Source organism: Rhea pennata, chromosome 2 (assembly GCF_028389875.1).
Source record: "Rhea pennata isolate bPtePen1 chromosome 2, bPtePen1.pri, whole genome shotgun sequence".
Lineage (NCBI taxonomy): Eukaryota > Metazoa > Chordata > Aves > Rheiformes > Rheidae > Rhea > Rhea pennata.
This window is the reverse complement of record NC_084664.1, coordinates 114,724,395-114,749,274: the sequence shown is the minus strand read 5'-3', so window position 1 is coordinate 114,749,274 and position 24,880 is coordinate 114,724,395. Positions and strand designations below refer to the sequence as shown.

General features: G+C 39.4%; 1 protein-coding gene across 4 annotated transcripts in view; it reads left to right on the top strand.

Moving 5' to 3' along the window:
* TMEM241 (transmembrane protein 241) overlaps positions 1–24,880 on the top strand; it is a 60,743-nt gene that overhangs the window by 26,602 nt on the left and 9,261 nt on the right. For all 4 annotated transcript variants that reach the window (XM_062568134.1, XM_062568137.1, XM_062568133.1 and 1 more), the window contains exons 11-13: positions 1,114–1,148; positions 2,216–2,285; positions 4,977–5,070. In XM_062568134.1, coding sequence (XP_062424118.1) covers positions 1,114–1,148; positions 2,216–2,285; positions 4,977–5,070 — 199 coding nt within the window. The remainder of the gene's footprint in view (positions 1–1,113; positions 1,149–2,215; positions 2,286–4,976; positions 5,071–24,880) is intronic.

The following is a 24,880-nucleotide window of genomic DNA, read 5'->3' as shown; positions in this document are numbered from 1 at the left end:
CTGATTTTCTTATTCACTTGCATCTTTGTAAAAAGTGTGCATGAGTTGAGATGATGATTAGTATTTAAAAATGCATGAAAAACTGTTTATTTGCAGCATTTGTTTTTTTCTGGGTGACTTTTGGGGCATGAATATACAGTGCATGCACAATCACACAGATAGAACTGGATATTTGTTATACAAAATATGTGTGTTCCTATAGGCTAGATATTTGCATACAGGCAGTTGAAATTCATCCTTGGACAGAGGGACACACAAGTTTACACCATTATAGCTCATATAAATTCTGTCTCAATGGTGTCACTAACTAGCAGCGCTGAATAGCACTCCTAATGAAAAGGACTTGGGGGTTACAATGAATTGTGAGATCAATACGAGGCACACTCATAGCAAATGAAGGCAAACCATGTATCCTGGAATACATACAGGAAGAGTGTGGCAAACGGATCTAGGGAAATTACAGTTCCGCTCAGTATGATCCTGTGTAGCATTTTGGAGGCTGCCCCTGCAATAAACCTGGAAAATTTTGGCCCCTGAGATCAAGAAAGATGCTGAGATACTGTGGAGAATCTAGCAGACGGCTGCTGTCATTGTTAAAGAGCCAGAGTATACGGTCTACTACAAGGAGAGTTTGAGGGAACTGACCTTATTGAGACTGGCAAAATGCAGCCAAGGGGCAACCTAACAAATGTCTATACTTTCTTGACAAGGAGTTACAAAGATGACAGAACCAAATCTTTCTAAGGAATGGCAGATGGTATAATATGGTACAACAGCCATAAATTGTAGCTTAGGCAGTTTTAAAACTGCACATTAGGAGGGATGGGGCGATACTAGAACAAATTACACAGATATGTAATCTGCATGCTGGGAATTTTTTTTAAACCTGGTTAAACAAAGCCACAGGGCACATGTCAGTATTGGTGATAGACCCACTTCAGGTGAGCCACACTGGGCTAGGTGACCCCAGAGATCCCATCTCAACCAACATTACTGATTTGATGCTTCTGCCTCATTTATTCTCTTCAGTGGAAAAAATTTCACTCATGGAAGAAAACATGCAAAGTTATCTATTTATACAATTAATACAATCATACTTTTTTCTCTTTTTAGTGTGATGCTGTTGGCCTCTGCATCCCATCCAGCAGGTAAAGTGGATTGAGATGTTCCCTTTTTTGGTTTGCATACTGCTTTTCCCTTTTCATGCATGTAAACTCCTTATCCTATAGGAGTTTAGCCCTAGAATTCCATGGCAATATGACTAATAATATGCATGTTGTAGGAAAAGGAAGAAGGTACCTAGCACTGTGTAATCTGTGTGATATTTAGTAATATCTTTCTTATCTGCCCTTTGTAAAGAAGCAACATAGGATAGACAATAAACAACAGCTTTTGAGCTGGTTTATGGTAAAAAAAAAATAGAGATTCTTTATCAATAAAAATGAAAGGATAGAAGTGGAGAAAGAAAAGAAAGACAAAGAAAAAATATTAAGTAAACTTAAATTTCCTCTTTTGCTTGGTCATTCACATTGTGTATACAGCATTCCCACATGAGGATAGACACGAAATGCCAAGGAAGATAGACCTGCATTTCAAAAAGTGAAAGACTGAACTTTCTCTGAATCCGTAGAGCCTTGAAGGCAAGACAACTCCAGGGAACTGCTGTTACCTAGAGCTCCTGGGCCCAAGTGCCTGGAAATGCAAGTACTCTAGAGCTCTCCTTGAATTTAGGAGAATGTTTCTAAGTCTCTTGACTTGTGCTAGGTGTCAGAGTTTAAATCTGAGAGGGAGAAACAGCCAATATACATCTGTTTCCTATTGCTTCAGTAAGCCAGTTTCCTGACTTCAGTAGGAAGCATTGCAGGCTCTGAAGTAAAAGATGAATGTGACGCATGTCTAACTGGTAACTGTTGCATCGACAGGATTAGTTGTATACTAACACAGAATATTCTTAAGTTTTGTGTAATCACTTCCCCCCTTTTCAACTGAAGGCAGGAACTGGCTGGAATCAAGAAGGTCAGACAGAAATCAATAAACACACTAGAAATGTGGAAAGCATCATAAACAAAAAGTCAGGCAGCTACAAGGGCTTAAAGGAATGTTAAACTAGTAATGGTCATATAATTGTTGTTCCCCTGCCTGTAACAATGGGTAATTATTTCCCCACCACCACCCCGTTCTGTTTTCCTCTGAGTGTACTGCTTTTTCCCCTCAGGTGATCTCTTCAGTGCCTTGGACTTTCCATTCCTGTACTTCTACAGATTTCATAGCAGCTGCTGTGCTAGGTAACCTTTCTGTAACAGGCCATGTGAATGTGTTCAAAATAAGAGAACCTGCTGAGCTCCAAGCAAGACTCTCAGTTAAATTTGGAACATGCAAAGCTTTAGTTACACTAGTTTCTCCTGCACAAGGCAGTAAAACTATAGAGAAGTGACTCTGTCAATATGCATTTGGAAGTATGTATGTTTTTTTGGGTGAGCGTATTCTGACCATAAGTGTTCCCAGTCTCCAGTAAAATATTTTTTTACTTAGTGTAAAATATAATGTTTTTACCTAATGTAAAATGCAAAGCTTTGATAATCAGCGTCTCTTAAATGCTTTTCAAGTTGGATTAGCCCTTGTAAAACTTGCTGTTTGCAGTGATTACAAAGTATTAGTCTTTAGTATATGAGTGTATGTGGATTTATTTGCTTGTACATCTTGTTATTTGGCAGAATGCTTTTTTGGGGTAAAAGGGAAAAGCTTTAACAAGTTTCCCTCTATTCTGAGTAGCAACAGTTCACAGCCCTCACAGGACAACATAAGCATGTCTTTTGTAGCTCTTAATTATCTCAAATTTTACTCCTCTTTCTCCTCCAAACTTTTTGCCCAAGGAAAGTGTTTTCTTTTTAAAGGGGGAAAAGCTTGTATTTTCATGCTAATTTCTGATTGTTAAAACTTTTCTATCTGGGCTATCTATTAAAAGGTGTGAAAAACGATCATTAAATAATTCCCCAGTGTAGATTCCCCTGCATTTGGACACAAAACTTTATTCAAGAGTAGATTATCCCCACCACTAACAACTTGCATTTAGTTTTTGATGAATAGCTTGTTCCATGGCAGCTAAGTGAAGTACGTTTCTTCTTTTCTTGAAGACAAAGTCCAGCTTCAGGCCCCAATGAATATTAGCTAGCCCAGATACTCCTTTTCTTTTACTTCATTAAATTTCTGTTCTTGAAGCCTCCTACTTATGTTTCCTTTTCATTATACATATAGTAGATAGGACTGTGTGTCACACCTCTAAAATTGGAAGAGAGTAGCTAGATGTAGAAACAAGCGTCTCAGTTGGTCCTCTACATCTTGTCATACAGTGCCTTTGTAAACATTAAGGATGTGGAAGAAAACTCATGATATAAAGCAAGAGCAACTGATGCAGTGAAATCTGCCACCTGTGTAGAATGTCTGGTGCATTAGGAGTTGAAGCAAACTGCTTCAATTATTTCACTCAATGTTCAACTCAATGGCATCTGCATTTCAGGTATAATATTTAGCTGTTTCACTTTTTATCTCTGAATCGCATTAAACGGCTTTGAATCAGTCTTACTAAAAGCCTGTTTCAGAAAGGAAGATGTTATTAAACTTTAGCCAGCTACTAGACTTTCAGAAGTTTGGGCAATGCTGCTTGGTATTTCATTGAATTCACCAGCTTCTCAAGGTGGTATGTTCTGCCCATTTTCTGTGACTGGTAGTTGACTCTGGGCCTTTTTATTGTCATCAGAGCAGCAGCTGCTTGGTTCCAGGTGCAGCAGGTCATCCTTTGGGGTCTTGTGTTATGGTTCAGTGAAAGACATTGTAGTATCTCCTTCTCCTGGGTGGTTATAATAATACCATGCTGTGTTTCGTGTTTCAAAAACACCAGCATGGATGTGGGGCTGATTCATGACTTTGCTCCATGTCCTGAGCAGGGAGCAGCTCTTGGCTCAGGTTAAAGGCCCAGCATAAAACTTTTAGCCTGGAGAGGCCCTCAATCTGCTTCTTTCTGCTGAAGCAGAGAGGGGACCAATTGTATTGCATCAGTATCTAGGACAGCATACCCCTTTCAAGAGCCAAGGCACATTTTACCTCACTACCTGCATGCTTTGTTGATCCTACTTGCTGCTTTCCCATGCTTCCTCCCACAATATTTTAGTCTCTTATGCCTCTGTACTAGTTAGACAGTGATTTGTCCCTTATGTATTTTGAAGTCCCTTTCTATCCTCTGCTTGCTTCACTCTTCACTGTTTCATAACCAGTGGGATGCAAATCCATTACAAGTGAAACAAAATCCAGAACCCAAGCTTATTTGTCTGAAGTCCAGTGAGATGTGGAACAAAGTTTCTTTATAGTAGGCTTGGCTGCAGGAGCCCTGGGGACTGCTATCTTAGGTGACTTGAGAATCAGAATTTACTTAATAGTCAGCTGAGAGTTTGAGTCATCTGTCTGTTGTCTGGTAGAGACGTACTTGACTTCTTAATTGGAAATTGGAATTTGGGCTTTATGAAGTTTGCATGATTAGAAAGCATCAGACAAATTTTCCAATAGTATGAGGTTTGGGATTTTTTTTCCCCCAATCTAAGGCTCCATAGTGGTTGAAGTGAGTTAATGGTTAAATATGTGTGGTTTCTGTTGAAATTTTCACTGCCTTTATTCAGAGTCATTTCAATGCCAGAAGCTAATATTTGACCCTGTGTTTCCAATAATCTCTACTTTTCTGATTATGCAAGTGCATTAGAGACCAAGCATAGAACTATCTGACTTTTTTCAGACTGTAGCCACTGGCTGAACAAGCCCTCAAATTTACTAGACAAAGTTCTTTGTCTACCAGCTTTTTTTCCCCAAATGGGATTAACAGTGCTTGAAGGGTGTCTGTTCAGTTGTGCATTAGGAAAACCAAGATGCCTGTAAGAGGCTGCTTAGTAAGAGACTTTATTAACAAAAGCTTTCCCCATCTTTTGCAGTGGACTGTTGGGATTCTTTCTGATGTTGCACTCAGTGAAACTAAAAAACAGCACAACCTCAGGGCAATATGCAGCATGGAGTTTCCTTGCAAAGGTAAGAGAAAGACCGTCACAAGAACATAGTGTATTTTTGTGCCTCCTTGGGGAACTGTGAGGAAGTTCACATCTCTATCTCTCTAATTTCCCTAGCTATTCCTGTCAGATCCCTCAGGGCCTGTCCATATAATATTCTGCTAAAGAACTGAGGCAACAAATATCAGTCACTTGCATAACAAAGCAGGATTGTTAGCTGAGGCAAAGTATTGAAGTTAGACTGAGTTTAATGGAGCTATGCTGATTAACTGTACCAGGGCATTTGGCATACTGAATCCAAGTAATACAAATTGATACTCTGCAGGGGTATTTGGGGGAAAAATACTCCTTCTGAGAGTGTGTGCACCAGCCCTTGTTTCTAGTGAGTCTTCCCAACAGTGCTGGTTTACTGAGTCAAGAGTTAAACCTAGTTTCCTGAAGCTTAATACCAGAATTCCCACTGCTATCATCACAGGGGAGAGCAATGAATGTCATTTGCCTTGACTTCAGCGAGGTGTTTGACATCATCTCCCACAATGATCTTATATGCAAGTCAGACTGTTATAATCTGAATGGGCAGATAATGAGATCAGTTAAAAAAAAAAAAAAAGAGAGAGAGAGAGAGAGAGATTGGATGATCAGGCTCAGAGGGTAGTGCTTAATGGGTCAAAAGCTACCTGGAGGCCAGTGAAAAGTGGAGTAGCGTGGGGTCTGTCCTGGAACCTGTTTAACATCTTTATCAGTGACCAGATGGAAGTGATCAGTACATTCAAGTTTGTAAATAACACCAAACTGTGGGAACCAGCCAGTACGGTAAATACGCAGAATTGTCTTCTAGAGAGACTAAGACAGGCTGGAGGAGTGGACCAGCAGGAGTCTTAAAAGATTTGGCAAGGACAAACAGTCATGCACGAGGGAAGGAAGAGTCCCTGACAATCATAAGTTGAGGACTGGCTAGCTGACTGAGAAGCAGCTCGGGGGAAAAGAACCTGGAGGTTTTGGTAAGTGACAAGGTGAGCATGAGCCAGCAGTGTGCCCTGGTAGCAAAGAAGGCCAGCAGTATCCTGGGTTTTATTAACAGGAACACAGGCAGTAGATTCAGGAAAGTGATTGTCCTCTTCGACTAGGCACTTGCTAGACCACATCTGGGACACCGTGTCTTATTTTGGGTCCTTCAGCACAGGAGAGACAAACTGGAGCAAGTTGAACTGAGAGCCACCACGATGGGAGCTGGAGCACTTACCCTTTTAGAAGAGGTTGAGGGAGTGGGGTTTGTTCAGCCTGGAGATGAGACAGCTTCAGAGGCACCTAACGGCAGCTGCCTAATACATACAAAGAAGTTATTTAGAAGATGGAGCCAGGCTCTTTACAGTGGTGTGTGTTAGGAGGACAAGAGATAACAAGTGTAGGTTGAAACAAGAGGTTCAAACTGACTATAAGGAAAACCTTTTTCAACCCTAGGATAGTCAAGCCGAGACACAGATAGCCCAGAGAGGTTGGGCAGTCTCCACCCTGAGGTTTTCAAAATCTGACTGAACATAGGTCTGAACAACTTGGTCTGATCTCACAGCTGACCCTACTTGGAGCAGGCGGGTTGTTCTAGAGATCTCCTGAGATCCATTCCTATCTGAATTATTCTATGATCCATGGGTCTTAGGGGTCTGGATGTGTGGAGGCTTTTGTTGTTGTTGGTTGTGGTGGTGGTGGTGGTGTTTTTTTTTTTATTATTATTATTATTAAGTTACTGACACTTCGTTTAATAATCTAATGAGGTCAGAAGAGCTGATCTGATTCCTTTTCCTCAGATAGATTTGCCTAATTTCATCACTGTCAGCTAGGCCATCTAAAAACCACAGCCTTCTTGCGTGGTTTGTGATCACTGCTTTACTACTGCAGTGAATGAAGCTGTTACCTTAAACAAAATGGACTTGCACAATATACTTGTTTAGAAACTGTAGTCAAATCATTCATTGTTTTTTCTGGGGATAGTAAAAAAGGAGTAGTATGGCTGGTTTTGGGCTTGGCAAGTTTTTTCACACTGTACAACTCTCAGAGTTTGTAGCTGGTTTGAATTTCCCTCAGAAGCTCCAGAACAGGTTGCTTGTGGAGATTTTAGTACTTTAGATTTCTCCTTGTTCCTTAGGAGCAAGTCAACTGATCTAAAGCTTGCTGTTACTGTTTTTTTTACTATGCTTTAGGTTGGAGATGGGAATAGCTGACTCTGCTAACAGGCATTGTGAATAAGGAAAAATGGGTCTGCGTGCGGTATTTATGACCTACCTATAAAAAAAATGCAGGCAAAAAATATGTTCTGAAATATATTTTAAGCAGATCTAGGTCCTTCCCAAGCTGAAGTGAATCAGAGCCATAAAGTCTGGAGTGGATCAAAGCTTTCCCAAAGTTCAAGGGTTTCTAGATTTGTGGGGTTTTGGCCAACTGTAGATACAGACTTCAGAGTTTGTTCTAGACACTGTTGGCAATGAGATTATATGCCTTTACTGCAACTGAAGATTTGTCTTTGTATCATTGTGTTAATTTAATCTGTTGTTTTATAAACAATCTTAAAAGTCTGTTTGTTCACGTGCAAGTCTGTGGTTTTATTAGTTTTGCTTGGGAGGGTTTTTGTAACAACAACAAAAAAAATCAGTCCTTTTCCTGTTATAACTCTTAATCTGTTGTTCAATCTGTATGCCTTTTCTGGAGTTTGAAGTGGGGGATAAGTAGTGAGGACATTAGAGTTGTCTAACTCTAAAAATAATAAAACTAGCATTTTCTCTAATAATCGTTCACTAGCATTTTAAAGCTTGTCATAGGAATGTCACTATGACTCAGTCATACCCTTCTCAGAAAATACGAGCAGTATGCAGGAACTGCTCAGTGATGAAATGTAGCTGATTCTTGTGTCAAAGTCCATGAATGCTTAAAATTCAGAAACATGCCATTTTTAGAATGGGGAGCAAAGGAGACTGCAGAGAGATAGATCGGCAGCAACCAATGAGATTGGAATTTGCATGCAAGGGTTGGGATAGATGTATCGGTGCCTACAGAAGTCTACCAAGGTATCTTATAACAATTGGGAACCATAGATTTAAATATGGCCTAATTAGAAAAAATTGTATCTCTATGATCACTGATACTGCTTCCTATAGGTGTCTTGAAGAATTGCAGTTGAATATTGACTCAGCCTGACATTACCTGGGTATGAGGCCTGTCTCAATCACACCACAAGTCGTCATAGGTGTAGAAAATGAGTATTTAAGTAACACTGTAAAAATGTTTTTGAATCCAAGTGTGCAACTCCCCTTTTAAAAAAATAAAAGAAAAGATAAGAAGGAAGTTGATGTGGATAAAGAATAAAGATAGAAACTACTTGAATCTGGACTTGCAGAATGAGGTTCAGTGGGAAAAAAACACTGTGTCACAACAGCAGCTTTGCGTTCCCACGTGAGCATTTTTCTTGGATTGAGTAGTGTCCTAGATCATCCTCTTAATCTCTCAGACTGACCGGAGTTTTCACCAGCAGTTGGAAAGGAGCAGCGTTTGAGACCAAAATATGTTTATCTTGCAAATGAGCCAAGACAGGAGAATGCTGTAGTCCTCAGCCAGCAATGCAGGCCTCTAGGGAGGGGAAGAGAATCAGAAAATGTTTTCCATTTGCATGCTTTGTACTTCTGTGACTGACGAGTTGGGACCAAGATTGCTGCCATCACTTTGTTCCTTGTTTGGTGCCGATAGACTAATAAATTAACCATAAGATCTAATTGGTCCTGCTTTACAGATTCAAGGAGACATTCTTTCTGAAGCTTGCATATTTGGCTTCCTTGCCTCTAATTTTTCATTCACTTAAAAACTAGAGCTGGGTCATAACTTGCTTTTATGGTACTTACTTCGGCTGCAGAAACTTGGTCATTGTATGAGGTTTTTAAGTTCTTATTTTGTAATTATTTTTTGACAGCTTTGGTGTCAAAGCTTGGCTCTGTGCACAGAAAAAGTCCAGATTTCATCTGTTTGTATAGCCCTGTGTGATATTTATAATGACAAATATACTCAACACTTTTGCTGTGAAAGCAAATAGCCTGTGCATTAGTCATATTTGTATAGACACACAAGAAATGCCAAAAATGCTAAAGTGATCTGTAAAACAAAATTTGCTTTTAAGAAGCCCAATAAATGTGGAATTGTCATAGCCTTGCATACACTTAATCTCCAGAAGAGCAAGAATTTGAAGCTGTGTTTTGATTTCTTGCTTTAATTTGAAAGCGATGCTAGTATCACAGGTCATGTACTAGAAGGAAAAACTGGAGATGCTCATATATATAGACAGAAGCATCTGGTGAGAACATTAATGAGCTCAAACAGTGCAGTTAGTGAGTTTGTTATGGCTGCTAATCCATATCTGGTTATGAAACCTGTTAGATTCTCTAGAAATTAGACAGCAGAAGTAATTGAAATCATGAATAGAAGGAAACAATGACATTTCATAACTTTTCTTCAGCAAGATACTGGTTACTTATGAATACATACTCCTGTGTCATATGTAGTGTTATCCTAATAAAATTTGCAGCGGTTTGTTTCTGGTAGGAACCTATTGAGACAGCTTATTACAAAGAGGAAGAATAAATAGGACAGACAGTGGAAAGTGGATTTTGTATTCTCTTTCTTCCTCCCTCTGATGAAGTGAAGTTGGATAACTAGAATCAGGTTGCATTGACTTTTTCACTGGTTCTTATACATTGAAGAAAATTTAGTTTAATTTTAACAGGAATATGCAGGTCTTCTCTACAGCATTCCTGTGCAGCCTTATGCAATCTCTGGTGTGTCTGAGTAGTGTTAGCAGCTGTCTGGTATGTAAAAGCATCTCCTGACAGCTGCTTTGGTTCCTTATTTGTTAATTTCCGAAGTGTTTGTCCCAAGTCACCCTGTGTTTTTTTGCTGGCTGCCGGAGATTGCAAACATGCTTTTGCAAGAGCTTCTGAAAGACTATTTTACCTCCAGATTATATGCAACTAACTCTAGCCCAGTGTATTTATACCCCAGGAGTTTTAGCCTTCCCCCAACATATATAACAGCTATTAGAATACCTCTTGTGGTCTCCAGTTTGTGTCTGTGTATCTGGTTCTTAGGTCTGTATGATGTCTTGAGGAGAAAGGATAGGCTAGATTCATCTTCATTTCAGCTCAAAGATGTGGATGATATCCCTCTCAAAAACTAGAAATAGGACCAGTTCAGACTCAGTGCCTTACTTTCACCGAAAAGCACTTACTTGCAGAAATAGATGCCATTGTAAGAGAGTCTTGCCATTGGCACCTTCTGAAGTGAGTGGCTCTTTTGTACCGCTACCTCAGTGGAAGAGATGCCTATATCGTAACCACAACAAGAATGTATTTTATTTTCTGGCACTTGCCCATTCAGTTGTATTGCAATTTCAAGTAGTGTGTTGGTATACTCAGACAGAAGTGACAGTGAGATTTTTGGCTGAAAATCACATTGCTTCCTTGGCTTGGACCTCATAAAACTTAATACAAGAATGTCATAAACTCCCACTGGAGTTTCATAAATACAGTATATTTTCATTTGGCAAGTCTTCTGCACAGCATGTAAGACTGTCTCAAGATCTCTGTTTCTGACCTGAAAAAACTGTGCAGATGCGTGCCAAAGCCCTGGAAGAGAGGGAGAATTGTGCACCAGAACTGATGAGGCTCTGCTGGTGCATGCTTGCTGTGGCACAGAGATGGTTTAAATACATCTCTAACCTGAGAGAGAGATTTTTTAAACCCTACAGCTTTCACATACGCTGAGAAGGAATTTAAAGGTAAAAATTAAGTAAACTTCTTCCATCTACCCACCATAATTGTGTACTTTTATGTATATGCATAAATAAGAATGAAAAATCCTCACTCATTTGTGGCCCTCATTCTATGAAATGCAGGACATGCTTTATTCTTGACACATGTAATTGATTCTTGTCAATCACCATAGGGACTATGTAAATACCTTGGAAGACAGAATGTGTTTCTCAGCTGAACTTGACAAGCAAATAAGGCAATCAGTGTGCTCTTAAATACATCTTAACAGTCTATAAAAAATACCAGTTGCTAAAACCTTAAAAGTATAGGTTTTCTGCTAGTTACCATGGAGACAGCTTGATAGTTGCGTTGTAGCATCCAACACTAATTACAGCCTAGAATTGCAGGGAAGACATCAGTCTCCATAACAACTCCCCTGTGTGCTACATGACCACTAAGCTAAGTAGCACATGTTCCTAGGGGTACTCATATAATTTAATACGGATGCTGTCTTGTAAAAATAGCTGAGACTTACTGGAGATCTTGAGACTCTTGATAATAGTTTTAATATGTATATTAACAGATGTTGCATAGGGCTGCCAACAATTATGTATCTGCTGAAAATAACAGCCACCCAGCTTTTGGCCGTGCCATAGTTATACAAGTAAGTAGATAACTTTATCTGTTGCCAGTTGGGGTAGTAGCATTGCACAATTTTCTTTTGTGCTCGATAAAAATACATTCCTTTTCCAGTCTCAATGAGTATTAATAAGTTAAGCACAAAGAGATGCTCTGAATTGGTTTGTTTACTCTCTATCCTGATAACCATTTAAAAAGCATTTGGTATTGATGTTCTCTGGAACATGGAGATTACTACTGATCTGCCAGCTTGGAGTATGTCTTTGGAAGGTGCTTTTTCACCCTCACCTGTGCAAGCTACCTCTATCTTTGTATATTTGACACCAGAGAATTACAATTTAAAGATAGATTTTGTCAAATCTAACAGATCTTTAAATTGCAGGGGAAGCAGGTTCATTGGTTCATCTGCATAATAGATTCCTACCCTCCTATGTTTTTATTTATTCTCCTGGAGTTATATATGGAGAACTGAGGCTGAGAGGTGAATCATAAGTGAGACAAGACAAAAGAATCAAGATTGGTTTGGAAATAGTTTTCATTCCTAATGTACTGATTTCAATGCCAAATTTGTATGGAGGCGCCACATGTACTATAACAAACTAATGTAGAAGTTTTCAAAGTTAGCCACATCTTGGATTCCAAAAATGGCCAAACTCAGCCACATTCTACTCCTTTGCTGATTCCTTGTTCTTTTCTGGATTGCCAGCTGCCCTTTTACTGTTTAAAACCCTTCATGGGTGAAGTATCTCCAGATTGTCTCACAAATCTTGAGCCTGATCATTGACCTCTCTGATACATGCTGAGTTGCTTTCTTCAGACATTTCTCATGCTAGTCAGACATGGCTGTCTCAAATGGGTCTACCCTGCCTCTCTCTTCCTCTCCTCCCCAACTTGGAAGCAATCTGTCTAAAATTACATATGCATTCATTTCTAAATCCCTCTCTCTACAGTTATCTAAGGATTAGATTATGACTTCTAACCGCTGGTTGGCAAACGGCTATAGGGCTCTGAGGGAGGCAGACTGAGTGACTTATGTCTCCAATGTATACATACTTATCAGACATACTGATGTATGTCCTGTCCCTGAAAGATGATGCTTGAGACTTACGTAGGCTTTGAACAATTTCCTGAGATGTGACCTGCAAGTTACTCTATTCCTATTCATGGCTAGCATGGAGAGGAATGGGGCAGAGTCTAGTTTTCTCTCCGTGTCTCATGATGAATTGTTGTCCTAGGGTGCAGGAGGAAACAGTTCGTATTGCAGAGGTTCCCTTCTTCTTTCCCAGATAATGGGAGACCAGGGAGTCTGTAATCTCTTCTGTCCCTGTAGTCTCATCCGTTAAAGCCTGTGAACGGCTGAGGCCCACAGAGCTAACTCTTTAACCTTGTGACATTGCTCAAAGGAATTACTCAAAATGGATTAACTATATTAACATTTTTAAAAGTACCACATTTTTAAGGTTTCTGATGGAATATTTTGACCTTTTGTAACAGTGAATGGTTAGAAAGCCCTGGACAAGCTTTTGTTTTTGAATGGAAAATTAAAACCTTAAAGAATACCAGTTCTTCCTCGCAGTCCTTAGCGTAACAAAAATATGTCAATTTCTTTCCATTACATCATTGCTAAAGTAGCATAAACACGCCAGAAAGTGGCAATGCAGAGACTGTGGTTCTGTTATTATTGGGTTGTATGGAAAAGGATCAGTCGAGAGATTTAGTTATCTGGGCTGGGAATTGTTTGTTTATGAAGTCGGTTTTCCCCAAGGAGGCATGAGTTGGGAAATACAATAGGAAATGGACTTCATACGTTCACAGAAATACCAAAACAGTAAGTGTCATGCGGGAAAGAGGTTGATGGAAACTTGCTATTTTTACTAACTGATTTTTCAAAAATACTTGATTACACATCCCCAAGTTTCCTATGCTATTTTTGATACTAGTGATATCCCCCACAGAGTAATGAGTTTTAGAGACATGACAGAAAAGTGTTTTGCATCTGATTTGGTTGACTAGGAATATAAAGACTTCAGGTTTTCTACAGATTGTAACAATGGAAAAAGGGCATTATTTCTTCTTACAACTAAAATATTCCTCCTTAAACTAGATATCCTCACTGATTCTACCAATATTCTTGAATGCTTCTCAGTCACATTTTTGCTATTCGTGTACAAGTAAAGCAGCATGCTTGGGGTCTGTTCACTTACAGCAGTGATACTGAGAACAAGACAACATTTGAAAATGCACTCAAACTCTTTGATCTTGAACCGGTAATGGTCTTAGTCTATACAGTTCAGCCTGAGACCAGGCAATTTAGCGTGCAGAGAGCAGTCATCAGGAGTATATGCAGCATCCCCGAGATTTGGTCAGTTCTGGCACCATGGGCTACAGCACATCTTGGGTGTTTAAGCCAGTTGCAGAGGTGACTTCAGAGCACATAGCTGGATAGTGTTCATCTACGTGGTATCTATGTGAGGATTTGTGGACAGTACTGTGCTTTTTACCAAGGTGAGCCAGTAATGTCAACAGGCATATCAGGGTCCAGGTTGAAGAAGTCAGTAGGAATATGGATCCCATCCTTTGTCTTGGCAGAGATCACACACAGCATTTGGTAATACTTGCTGGATGCATTCTTGCTTGAGGTTGGGGAGTGGTTGGCGAAGAATGTTAGCTTCACTGCACATCTGATAGCTCTTAGTGTTGAGTGATCAAGATATATCTGATGTAGTGAGAATGTAAATAAAGTATAAAGCATAGTGTTTTCCAACTACATAGCAGAGAGCAAGTCCAATTAGGAGGAAAAAAAAAGAAAAATTTACCATAGGTTTCCTAGGTTGCTCAGGGGATTTTTCTGCTCAGTCTTCTACTTTGTTATGATGTTTCCTGGTGTAGGGCAATACCTAAGCGCATGACTTTGGATTGAATGTCAATCTAGCATTTGAAAAGATGTTGAGTTGTTAGGGGTACATGGAAACATGTTGACTTTTAGTTTGTAACATATCTGCCTTTTCCCCCATGTTTTGCCTTATTCACCTCATTGGTGAAGTTCTCTTTCAGAAGTCATTGTCCCTTGAACTATATTCTCTCGCACTTCAGGAGAGAACAAACTGAAAATGACTGAAACTATTAGATTCTAGTTAATTTGGACTGTGCTAAGAACTCTGAAATTGGGGGACATAGTATAGATGTATAGATGTATATAGATGTATGGCTGCTAAGCCATCTACTCTTAAAAGGTATTGTCTTCCACCACAATGCTGATGTATTCAAGACAAGCCAGTTTGCCTGTTCTTTATGGACTGAAACTGAAAAGAACTCTGTGCTCTGCCTGTTGGAACAATCTTTTTTTTTCCTGGATGTCAGCTGTCACTTCTGTGGGATGTCATGGTCCACCTGTGAGGTGCTTGCTTCCTCATCTCATGTTTTTTTCAAAGATCCTGGTGCTATAAGGTCGGCTGTTACAATAGCCCCAGTACAGTACCTGCCTGATCTGGATACTGGCTCACCCACTAGTATCTGGTACTTAGGAAGATAGCCACAGGCAGGTGCTGAACTCAGTCCTTCCCAAGGAGTCTGCAGAACTATGTAGCAAACTGTCAGTGCCTTGGCTCTAACCCCAAAGGGTGACACTGAAAAATATGGTTTTCTTACTAGGGTTATCAGGCTCCTCTGTCTCCTTATAGTAATCACTATTTCATAATCTAATCTCATAAGGGTTAGATGAGGTGAAGAATAATTTGGAGTGCCAAAAGGCTAGCTGTTGACGAGCTTTTAACATAATGTGAAGACTATTTTACTGCAGTATTTACTGCAGCAGAGCACTGGAACAGCTGGCCACTCCCCCAAACTCAAAAGTAATATGTTTCAAATCAGATAGAAGAAATAATTCTTTAGCATAGTATACTGTGTTACTGACCAGGAAAATTCAGGATGTTGAATGTAAGAAATACTAGGAAAATTGACTAAGGAGAGAGGTTTATATTTTATGTGAACTGGGATCTGCTCAAAAGGTTTCAGTGGTGGTGTTCCTAGTAATTTTGCAAAAGCAGACATATGTAAATCTTAAATAGAAGTGGAAAGTCTAATAAACTGCATGCCATGGGATCTAAGTTCTCTATTAGTTAAGGCAAAGATGCGAATCCCTTCTTTTGTCTGATGTGTACCTGGGTTGCAGACCATCGATGTTATGGGAGGATCTTAAATTCTCCTGATGTCTCTGGTACTAGCCAGTACTTGAGCAAACACACACTTTTGTCCATTCCAGTAAAGGAGTGTCTGTGGAACACTTTGCTGCTGTTAATGCTGTTGTTCAATGAATACTTACTCCACTATACAAATATTTAATAATTCATGAAATGAGAACAACAAGATGAATTGCATTGCCCTGCCAACTTCTGAGCTCAGAGGAGAGACTAAAATGTCAGGAGCAGTTTAAGGCTTTTGTGGTAGTGAGACAGTTTAAGGAAAAGTGATTCCTTGATAGGGTGGAATGACAGAGAAGTATGGTTGTGCAGAACGCTCCTTGCTGGATGCTGCATGAAGCAGTTACAGGAGGTAGGAGACTTTGTGACTTAAGTTTGATATAATCTGGAAATACAAAAATATTTTACCTTTTGGTCAAATTTACGTGATTCAACAATCGATCTTGTAACAGTAGGAATGGGGAAAAAAACAAAAAAAAAAAAACCCACCACCACACACACAAAAAAAAAAAAAAAAAAAAATACACTTCCTGGCAGAATCGAAGTTACTTGGCCTAATGAAGCCTTCTCTTCTCTCTCCTCAAATGACCTTTGTTTTCCTTATTTGACAAGACTTCAGCTGCTGAATCGATTCTGCCTCTCATTTTCAGAGCTTCAGCTAAACAGATGCTATTAATCTGGAGTATGTATGTGCACCTGTTAGAATCATGATTGATAGTGATTTATATCAGCAAAGTATGTTTGGGGAGAAGTTACATGAATTGACAAGGTTTTCTCTTTTCCTCTTCAATGCAGAAGCTGAATAGCCAGAGGAATATTTGTATCTGGATTACGTTTATAGTGGTCACATTTAAAAGAAATATTTAAATATGAACTGAAGCATGGTTAAAATTGAATTCTGCACTGTAACCACATTACATTTTATAGGCTGAAGCTCGGTAGCACTTTACTAGCTACCCTATTAGTCATAGGAAGGAGAAATGTATGTTTTGGCTACTATCTCCAGTAGCAGAAAGTACATGCTTCTTGTTTTGGCTTTCTCTTTATTATGACAGGACATTTGATATTTGTGTTTGAGTGAAGGTTGGGTGGAGTGGTTACTTGATGTTCAAAAAGAAATAGCTACCATAAATTTAAACCAAATCTAGTGTTTTACAAGTGGCAAAAGAATTTTCTTTTTTAAAGGTTTCAAGGTATCTTTCATTCCTTGCAAAAAATTAAGAATGAGTTATGATGCGTTGAATATTCTAGTCATAATTCAGCAGTAATGCATATTATATAGTTGTACACTATATAAATAAATATATATATATATATATATATATATATATATATAATCTGCTGATTGTATATGTATGTATATATTGGTATATATTTGTACCTTGATGGATGTAGACCTTTCTGAAGAGAAGATGTCTTGTCTTTTTTTTTTTCTCTCTAATCATTCATTATAAATAAGAGCACAGTATCACTGTATTTCTAATAAGAGGAGAGTTGTCCTTATATGGCTGAGAGTCCCTTCCAATTGTAGGATAGGGCTGGGCATATAGCTATGTTCCAGGATGACCTGGTAATGACAACTTCAGTATCTGCAGGTGGCTCATTTTCTCCCACAGCTGAACTCCTAATGAGATGCATACAGTTCAAGGAAAATAGCTTGGCCACCTCTGCCTTATAAGGAATAAAAGAATGGTGAAGTTAGCCAGCAATTCAGTATTTCTTTTGGCATTCACATGATATTCCAGGTTCTTCTTTAAAAAAATAAAAACAAAACAAAACAAAAATCTATCACTTTATCATGTCCTCGGCAATGTATTAATCTGATAGGACTGGATTCTGAATGAGTTTATGAAAGCTGATAAAATCACCTATTGCTTCAGTTTTGCCCTGGGAGCACTTGCAGCATCAGGGTCATGGGTGTGTGGGTTTACTCGTCAGATCCAAGAATAAAAAGAATGTTCAAAAAACAATGCTGAAATCTTCATAAATGTGATCGGAAATAGAGGATGTTTATCTAATTCCCTAACTATTGGAACTGTGTACATGCATCTAGGCATAGACTTGCAGAGGAATCTGTCTTCTAAAATCATACTGGAGATACTTAAGAAATCTGCTTTCTTGTAGCAATTGAAAAGGTAATAAATAGAAACACTTCCTGTGAGATACAGATTTTTACTCTGGGTATCAGTGTGGTTAAAAAAAAAAAACCCTACACCCTTAAAACGTCTGATTTTGCTGGAGTTGAGCACGCATACTGCCTCTGTTCTGAAAATGTTTTAGAAGGCAGGCTGCTTATTTTGCTTTTGTTTGTCATTTAATCAACTCTCCTGCCTTTCTTCTTTTCATACTTTTTTTTATTTGTTTGTTTTATATGCATCATGTAGCTGATTCTAAGTTGGACTAGAAGTTAATTGTTATATAAATAAAATAGATTTATTTACACTAGGACTAAGTTTTATCATTCTCACTAGACGTTTGACTGCCAGGGTATATTTAGACACTGGCTGATTTCAGGTTATAGTACATGAAGCTAATTGTATGCTTAAAGAACCGTTTGAATTTGCCATTGTGATTCTAATAATGCTCAAAATTTAGAATTAAAATATAAGGGCAAGGCAGAAGACAGTGACTAAACCTCCTCTAAGGACAGTGTACTCCAGGGAAGCTGAGACCTGTGCAGGCACTTAAGCAAATATGAAAGAAATGGTCCAAAATTTATAGCAGCGGGTAAAACTGCTGAGTGGCTGGATCTAAACTGTGTAGATCATGAAGTTGCTGACTGTGTCACCATTGCCATGGTGCCAGCAGCACCAGACTGTCATTTAAGTAATAATTTTGCCCGGTTCCATACACTTCTTGATCAGGGATGTGGGGGGTTAAAAAGGTTCATTCTTCCTTTTTGCTCATCAAACAGCTGCAGTAAAGGTGAGCAGAGTCCACGTTCTGTGAGCAAAGTACACCTAACTGCTCTAATACATGAATTCAGTGCACCGCCTGCTAAATTCATGCTGTGGTGTGTGCTGAAAAGGTGACTGTATCGGTCTCCAATTAAGTCTGTCAGGGAATGAAAACCCTTGGGGCATGTCAGCACTTTGTTCAGACTGTGAGGGCAGAGCAGGTAGACATGTTCAAATTACCTTTAAATTAGTAAGCAGAACTGAGAGCAAAACCTGTTTTGCTTTCCCTCCTTTTCTAACACGTTTCACTTTGAATTGTTGGTTTCCCTTGTTCGGGCTGCTCTGCTTTGCAGGCAGGATCACAGCATTGCTGTTTCCATTTGGAAGGGCCTTTTTTTTTTGTTTTTTTTTTTTTTTTTGTTTCAAGGCTAAAGATTCTTTTCCCCCCCCCCACCTTCTTTCTCCTTACAAAAAGCTGACTATACTTTAAATCCTTCCTTGTCAGTGGATTTATTTAGTTCTGCTCGTTCAAGGGGCTCCTCTATCACCTGAAGCAGTTAAGCAGCATATTTTGTCTTTCCTTTTGACTGGACTCATAACAGCAGACCCTCAGAATGAAGTAAAATCTCTCATGGGTCCTTTCAGTGTTTTGATCAGTACAGCTGAGTTGATATCTAGGGGAAGGAGGCTTTACAGGAAGAGTGGGGTAAAGAAATTTTGCCCTCAGTTGCTGTATCTCTTAACCAAAGATCGACTTCAGCACTTCAAACATTGTTTACAAGGAGCCAGTAGTTAGTGTTCAGGCTTCTAGAAATGATCCAGATTGCAGCCTTCTTATTATAATAAGCAGTATGCTTGAAAGCTTCCAGGGACTTTTTTTTTCCTTTCCCCCCCCCCCCCTTTTTTTTTTTTTTTTTTAAGATCTGAAATTAAATAGGGAATGCTAGTCTGATATTTTTGTCTGATTTTCTCTGAAGGATTCATTCAGGCACTTTATAGGGTTGGAGAGAACAAGTGAGGAAATCTTCCATGGACAGTATGTGCAGCTATTAGTGCTTTATTTTGGCTGATGACCATGGGAATAAAATAGTGGGTTTGGGGTTTTTTCTTCATCTTTGGTTCTTCCGTGCCATATTCACAAACATTCCAGATGGCATTACTTTAGTTCCATCCTATCTTTGTGAGAAAGGATCTGTACCATGTTTGTCGTCTTCAGCAGGGAGACTTGTTCCACTCCCTGTTCTGCCCAGATAAAATTTGCAGTGCCTGTAACAGCCCTCCATAGTCAGGAAGCTTACTGGTGCTTGTCAGATGTTTCTTGCCGTGCTGGCTTTATGCTGTTGGTGAAACTTTACAGTCGGCATCTAATCTGCAAAGATCTTCTCTCGAAGCTTGTAATTTCAGAAGGGCTTGTCAGTGTACAGTGGGCCATTCTAGTCAGGGTTTACACAGAGGGCGTCCAGGTCCCACAGTGTTCTTGTTTTGGATGTTCCTGGCCATCAGAGTCATGGCCTTGTTCATCTGTTTCTGTAGCTCATGGATCTCTCTGGATCAATATAGTCCTGCTTAGGTGCAAAGAAGTTTCCCATTTGGCAATGCTTGGTTGCATTAAATTTGGATGTAGCAAAGCAGAGGAGAGCTAAATAGAAGTGGCTTGTAGTCCAGATGAAATGAAAAGTATATGTAAACAATGAGGAATGGTGTTAATAGTCTGGAAAATTCATGTGAATTAATGAATAGAGATGATGGCATCAAAAGGTAAATTCTTCATTTTTTCCTGTTCTGATTCTGTTTGTTCGATTTTTGTTAAATCTCTATACCTGACAATGTTTTATATTTGAGTGTGTGTATGTGTGTATACACACACATAAAAGATGTAACTCCTGAAATCTGGAAAATTATTTCAGTAGCTTTCCCTGAAGAAACAAAAGAAAATACATTGCTGCTGATTTTTGTCTTTGTGGTAGTACTAGATTATCTTGATTTAGCTGTTTTCAGTGGCACTAACAGTGATCCATTTCCCTGGCAATTTTTGCTGATTATCTTAGCAGCTGGTTAAAACACACAGAAGAAGGACAAAACAAATATGGCTATAAAAAGCCTGACATTGCTTTAATTTCAACAGTAGAATGAAAACAAAGGTTACGTACAACAGAAGCTTTTTCCTGATGTTTTGAGAAGGTGACCTGATGATAAATAGGATGATTTATTTTGAACAGTGAGTGAACTTGATGAGCTGTTTCAAAATAGTCTTTGGAAAAAAATATTATTTTTTGTAAGGACAGAGGTTTTGGCAGTTTGGGGAAGTGAGGTTGAATGAGTTGGCTCTGTGCACACAAACTAAGGTAAATTTCCATGAAGTATTTTGTGTTCACTGACAACACGAACCACAGCATTTAACCGTCTAGCAGTATAAGAGTGAATCAGAAGAAATATACTTTTTCTAGAGTATATAAAAGTGTGGTTATAATACTAAAAAATCAGTTGTCTGGACTAAATCCCCCCATATCTTTCCATTCTAGATGGGAAGATTAAATCAAAATCTAAATTTTGGAAATATCCAGATCTGTTCTTGACTATATAAACAGTATGTCCCTGAATACCATGGAAATGTTAGATATTCAAAATCTAGACCCAAATTTTGCAATTTGAAAACCTTTCCATGTAATTCAGGTAATCACAACATCAGGAATGGAAGGGATCCAATATATTTTTGTCAAAATGACAAAATGACTTATTTGTCTACTTAGAACTGACTAGTTTGAACTATTTGAGAATTGGCACCACAGGGTCTGTGGGTAGTCGCAACTCTGGTCTGTGGAGGAGGCAAGGCAGTGAAGAATGCTGATCCAACATTTCTGTATCTCCCAGGATTCAAGTATCTGCTCAGTCAAGATCTGTGAGCTCTTAGGATGCCATTGCTGTCTCCTGTCCTTAAGTCATTTTCTTCAGGAGTCATACTTTTACCAGAATTTTCTTACGTTATATGTTCAGAAGTAGATCTAATTGGGAAGCTGGACCAACTTTGGTTTTGCATGTTCTTAAGGTCCTTCAGCAAATAATTCTCTGAAGAATCTACATTTTTGCTTCATTCTTTATAAAGCGTTTTGGGTTTTTTTATTTGTTTTTTAAATGCCTATTGTAAATCTTTTGTACTAAATTCGGGTGCACTAATTCTTATCCTTGAGAGGATTAGGACTGATGAGGATTAGTGCTTAGGAAATCCTTTTCCAAGACACTGAGAAGGTGTCAGGAGCTCTTGACTAGATTTCTGTCTCTAACAGAGGTGTGGACAAGCTCAGTTGGGACTGGATATTAATGTCACTGTCTGGCCTAAGAAATAACAGATGCTTGAGACTTGGCTGGCAATAGTGGAACTCAGGAATGGATTGCAGCCCTAACAGTTACAGCAATAAAACGCACAGAGGAAGTAGCCAATTTACCTTGTAGTGTCTCTAGCCAGGTTTATCTTCCTCCAATAGGTCGTTCCTCTTGGTGCAGTGAAGGTACCCCCAGCTGGAATGCCCTATCTGTTTCCTTTCTGAAGGATTGTGTTGTGTTTGGAGTGGTCAGGTTTCATTTCTTTTACATACCATCAGGCAGGCACTTCTGGAGTTGGCACCTGTACCTCAGCACTTGGCCTGCCCTGATTTTTGTCTGCATAGTCATCTCAAGGACCCCCACGCAGGTTTCTGTGAAGGGTCAATGTTTTCCTTACTGTCAGCCTTCATGCTGACTTTGTTGCACTGAAACGTTTCAGCAAGCTTGGAGAAGAGCAAGAGAGGGTGAGAGTCTCTAGGAAGAGGCAAAAATGCTCTGTAGTCACAACTCAGTGATATATGGCTAAATTGCTAGAGGCACCTTATCAGTACAAATGGGCCAACAATATTACTTTGGTTTTGTTTAACATCATCAGTATCTAACAGTTGGCTCCTAATTTCGGTATATGCCTTGTACCATCAGTTACTACTGGTTCTGCAAAGGCAGAATACTCATTTCTGGTATTGCCTTTGGAAGCTGGCTATATCAGGTTTGTACAGATCTAGGACCAGAGGCGTCAGTATTGACAAGTCCATTGCAGCCATCACTGCAGTGAAAGTGCTGAAGTCTGTATAATGGCCAGTCTATGCCTGGTTGGTTGGGGCTGAAGGTGTCTAGGAGAGTATTGCAACTTTCTGGAGAAAGGGTAGGCTCAGTTATGTCAGGGCCCATCAGTGGAACATATATTTCCATAGAGTTTCTGTTGGAAGAAGACTAGGATTATCAGAATAAAAAAGGGTGTCATTCCATCATTGCAAGTCATCACCAAGACTGTACACACTAATGCCAAGGTCACTGGTTGTGTGTGTATTGTCTGCATGTTTGTAGTCTTAATTATCTTCCAACAAACTCATACTGATGCTGATGACATGAAGACACTGACCTGAATTGTTGGCAGCAGAGCTTGCTCCTTGCTACTGCTGTGTATCTGGTATATCCTAATGACCACAGTGCCATCTGGGATTTCAGCTGCATCCTTGATTCATCCTGGATATCCATCTTCTTCAGGAAGCTCATGAACCATTTGACTTGACCATCAGCTTAACTCCTGGACAAAGAGGTCCTGCCAGATTTTTTGTGACTAACACAAGCTTCATGCTCTGGTTGTAGCAAAGAGGGAGCTCCTGCCAGCTCCAGTGGCTCCAATATAAGTGGACATGCCTGAGACCTTTCTCCTAAGCCAGTGACAACCTTGGTTAGAGAGATGGTGCGTAGGACTTATGTCAGAAAAGAGAATGTGAAATGTAAGCATAGATATCATAGCTCTCCTGGGGACCTATCAGTTTATAAACATATCTCTACTTGACCCTGCAATATTGCTTTGTTTCTCTCCCGCACCACCCCTTTTCCCTCTTAGAAAACATTTTCCTTCTGGATACACACCACTCACCTCCTAGCATTTTTCTTCCTCCTCTGAGCATTCCTCCTTCTGTTGTCTGAACTGTTAACAGCACTTAACTCTGTGTCTCTTGCGCTTTTTTTTTTCTTTCCAAAAACACCTTCTATGAAATACATTTAGCTCTCCATTGGGAACTTCTTTTCTCATCCAGCTATAGTGTGATTTGGAGAAAGAGGGGATGATTCACGGTGTTGGTTGTGTAGTAGCATATCTAACAAAGTTCCTTGGGAGCCTCTTTAAAACTTGTGGGAATGATGCTTCCCTATGCTCATGGACTGGTAAAGCAAATTTACAAACATAGATGTAAAGGAGAACATTCTTTCCTATGCCTCCGTTTTTCCTGTGCAAGGTTGACTTGACATCCTGGATTTGCTCCTACATTGCAACAAATGTTTCCACTCATTAGAATATTTGTGCTTTATGAACCTTAGCCTGGTGTCCACCTCTTTAAGGACAATATCGTTGTTCTTGCTGCCAGTACTTCAGCCTGATGTGGAAGTGAGCTCTGCACCTGTGGAATTGACTCCAACCTCTCCTTGGATCGCAAACTTAAGTGCTGTATTGTCCTTCAGTGCAGTTTGTTGAATGTAAAAAATGATAAAAAAAAAAAAAAAAAAAGAAATTGTGCAATGTTATATGGCTTCTGGGCCTGTTTTTGCTTCCTGTAATGATGGAATTGCCTTAAATTTTCACCCTTTTTGGTGGGGAATTGGATCTGGGAATCTCTCCTAAGCGGAAGGTTTGAAACCTCTGGCCATCCTACTTCCTGTGAGTTAATACTCTAGATCCCCCACATTACTGTACTTTGTCAGGCTGTGGTGTGTCCATGGTTTCTGTCCACTTATCTACCCAAAGCTCCACATATCAGGCAGGCAGTATATGCCCATTTCACAGCAGAGGAAACAGACACAAACTTTATTTCTCCTAAGGGATTCCTTTCACAGTTCAGGCCTTATCAGCTCCTGATGAGTTATTTTTGATGGTCCTAATTCCTCTGCTATACTAGAGCTGTTGCATGTTCATAGCCATTATGTAAAATCAGTTCAGGCCTCACTTTCTTCAGTTTCACTACTTACAATGATCAGTTATTGAACCTTCTCAGAATATTTCACTCCCTAGTCAGAGACTGGAGCAGATATCTTGCAGGAGCAAGTCATTTCCCTCTGTATGGAGCAACTTCTAAAGTGATGAATGAGTCTATATTTCTCTCTCTATCATCTTTTCTAGGTGGGTCCAATCCCACTTCTGGTATGAAGTTGTGAAAGGTTTGCTGTTTTGAGGCACTACCCAGTGGCATAAGCAAACCATAGAGCTGTATTGCCTGCTCTTTTCTGGCTTTTGTTCTCTCCCTGTTGTTAGAAAATCTGCAAAA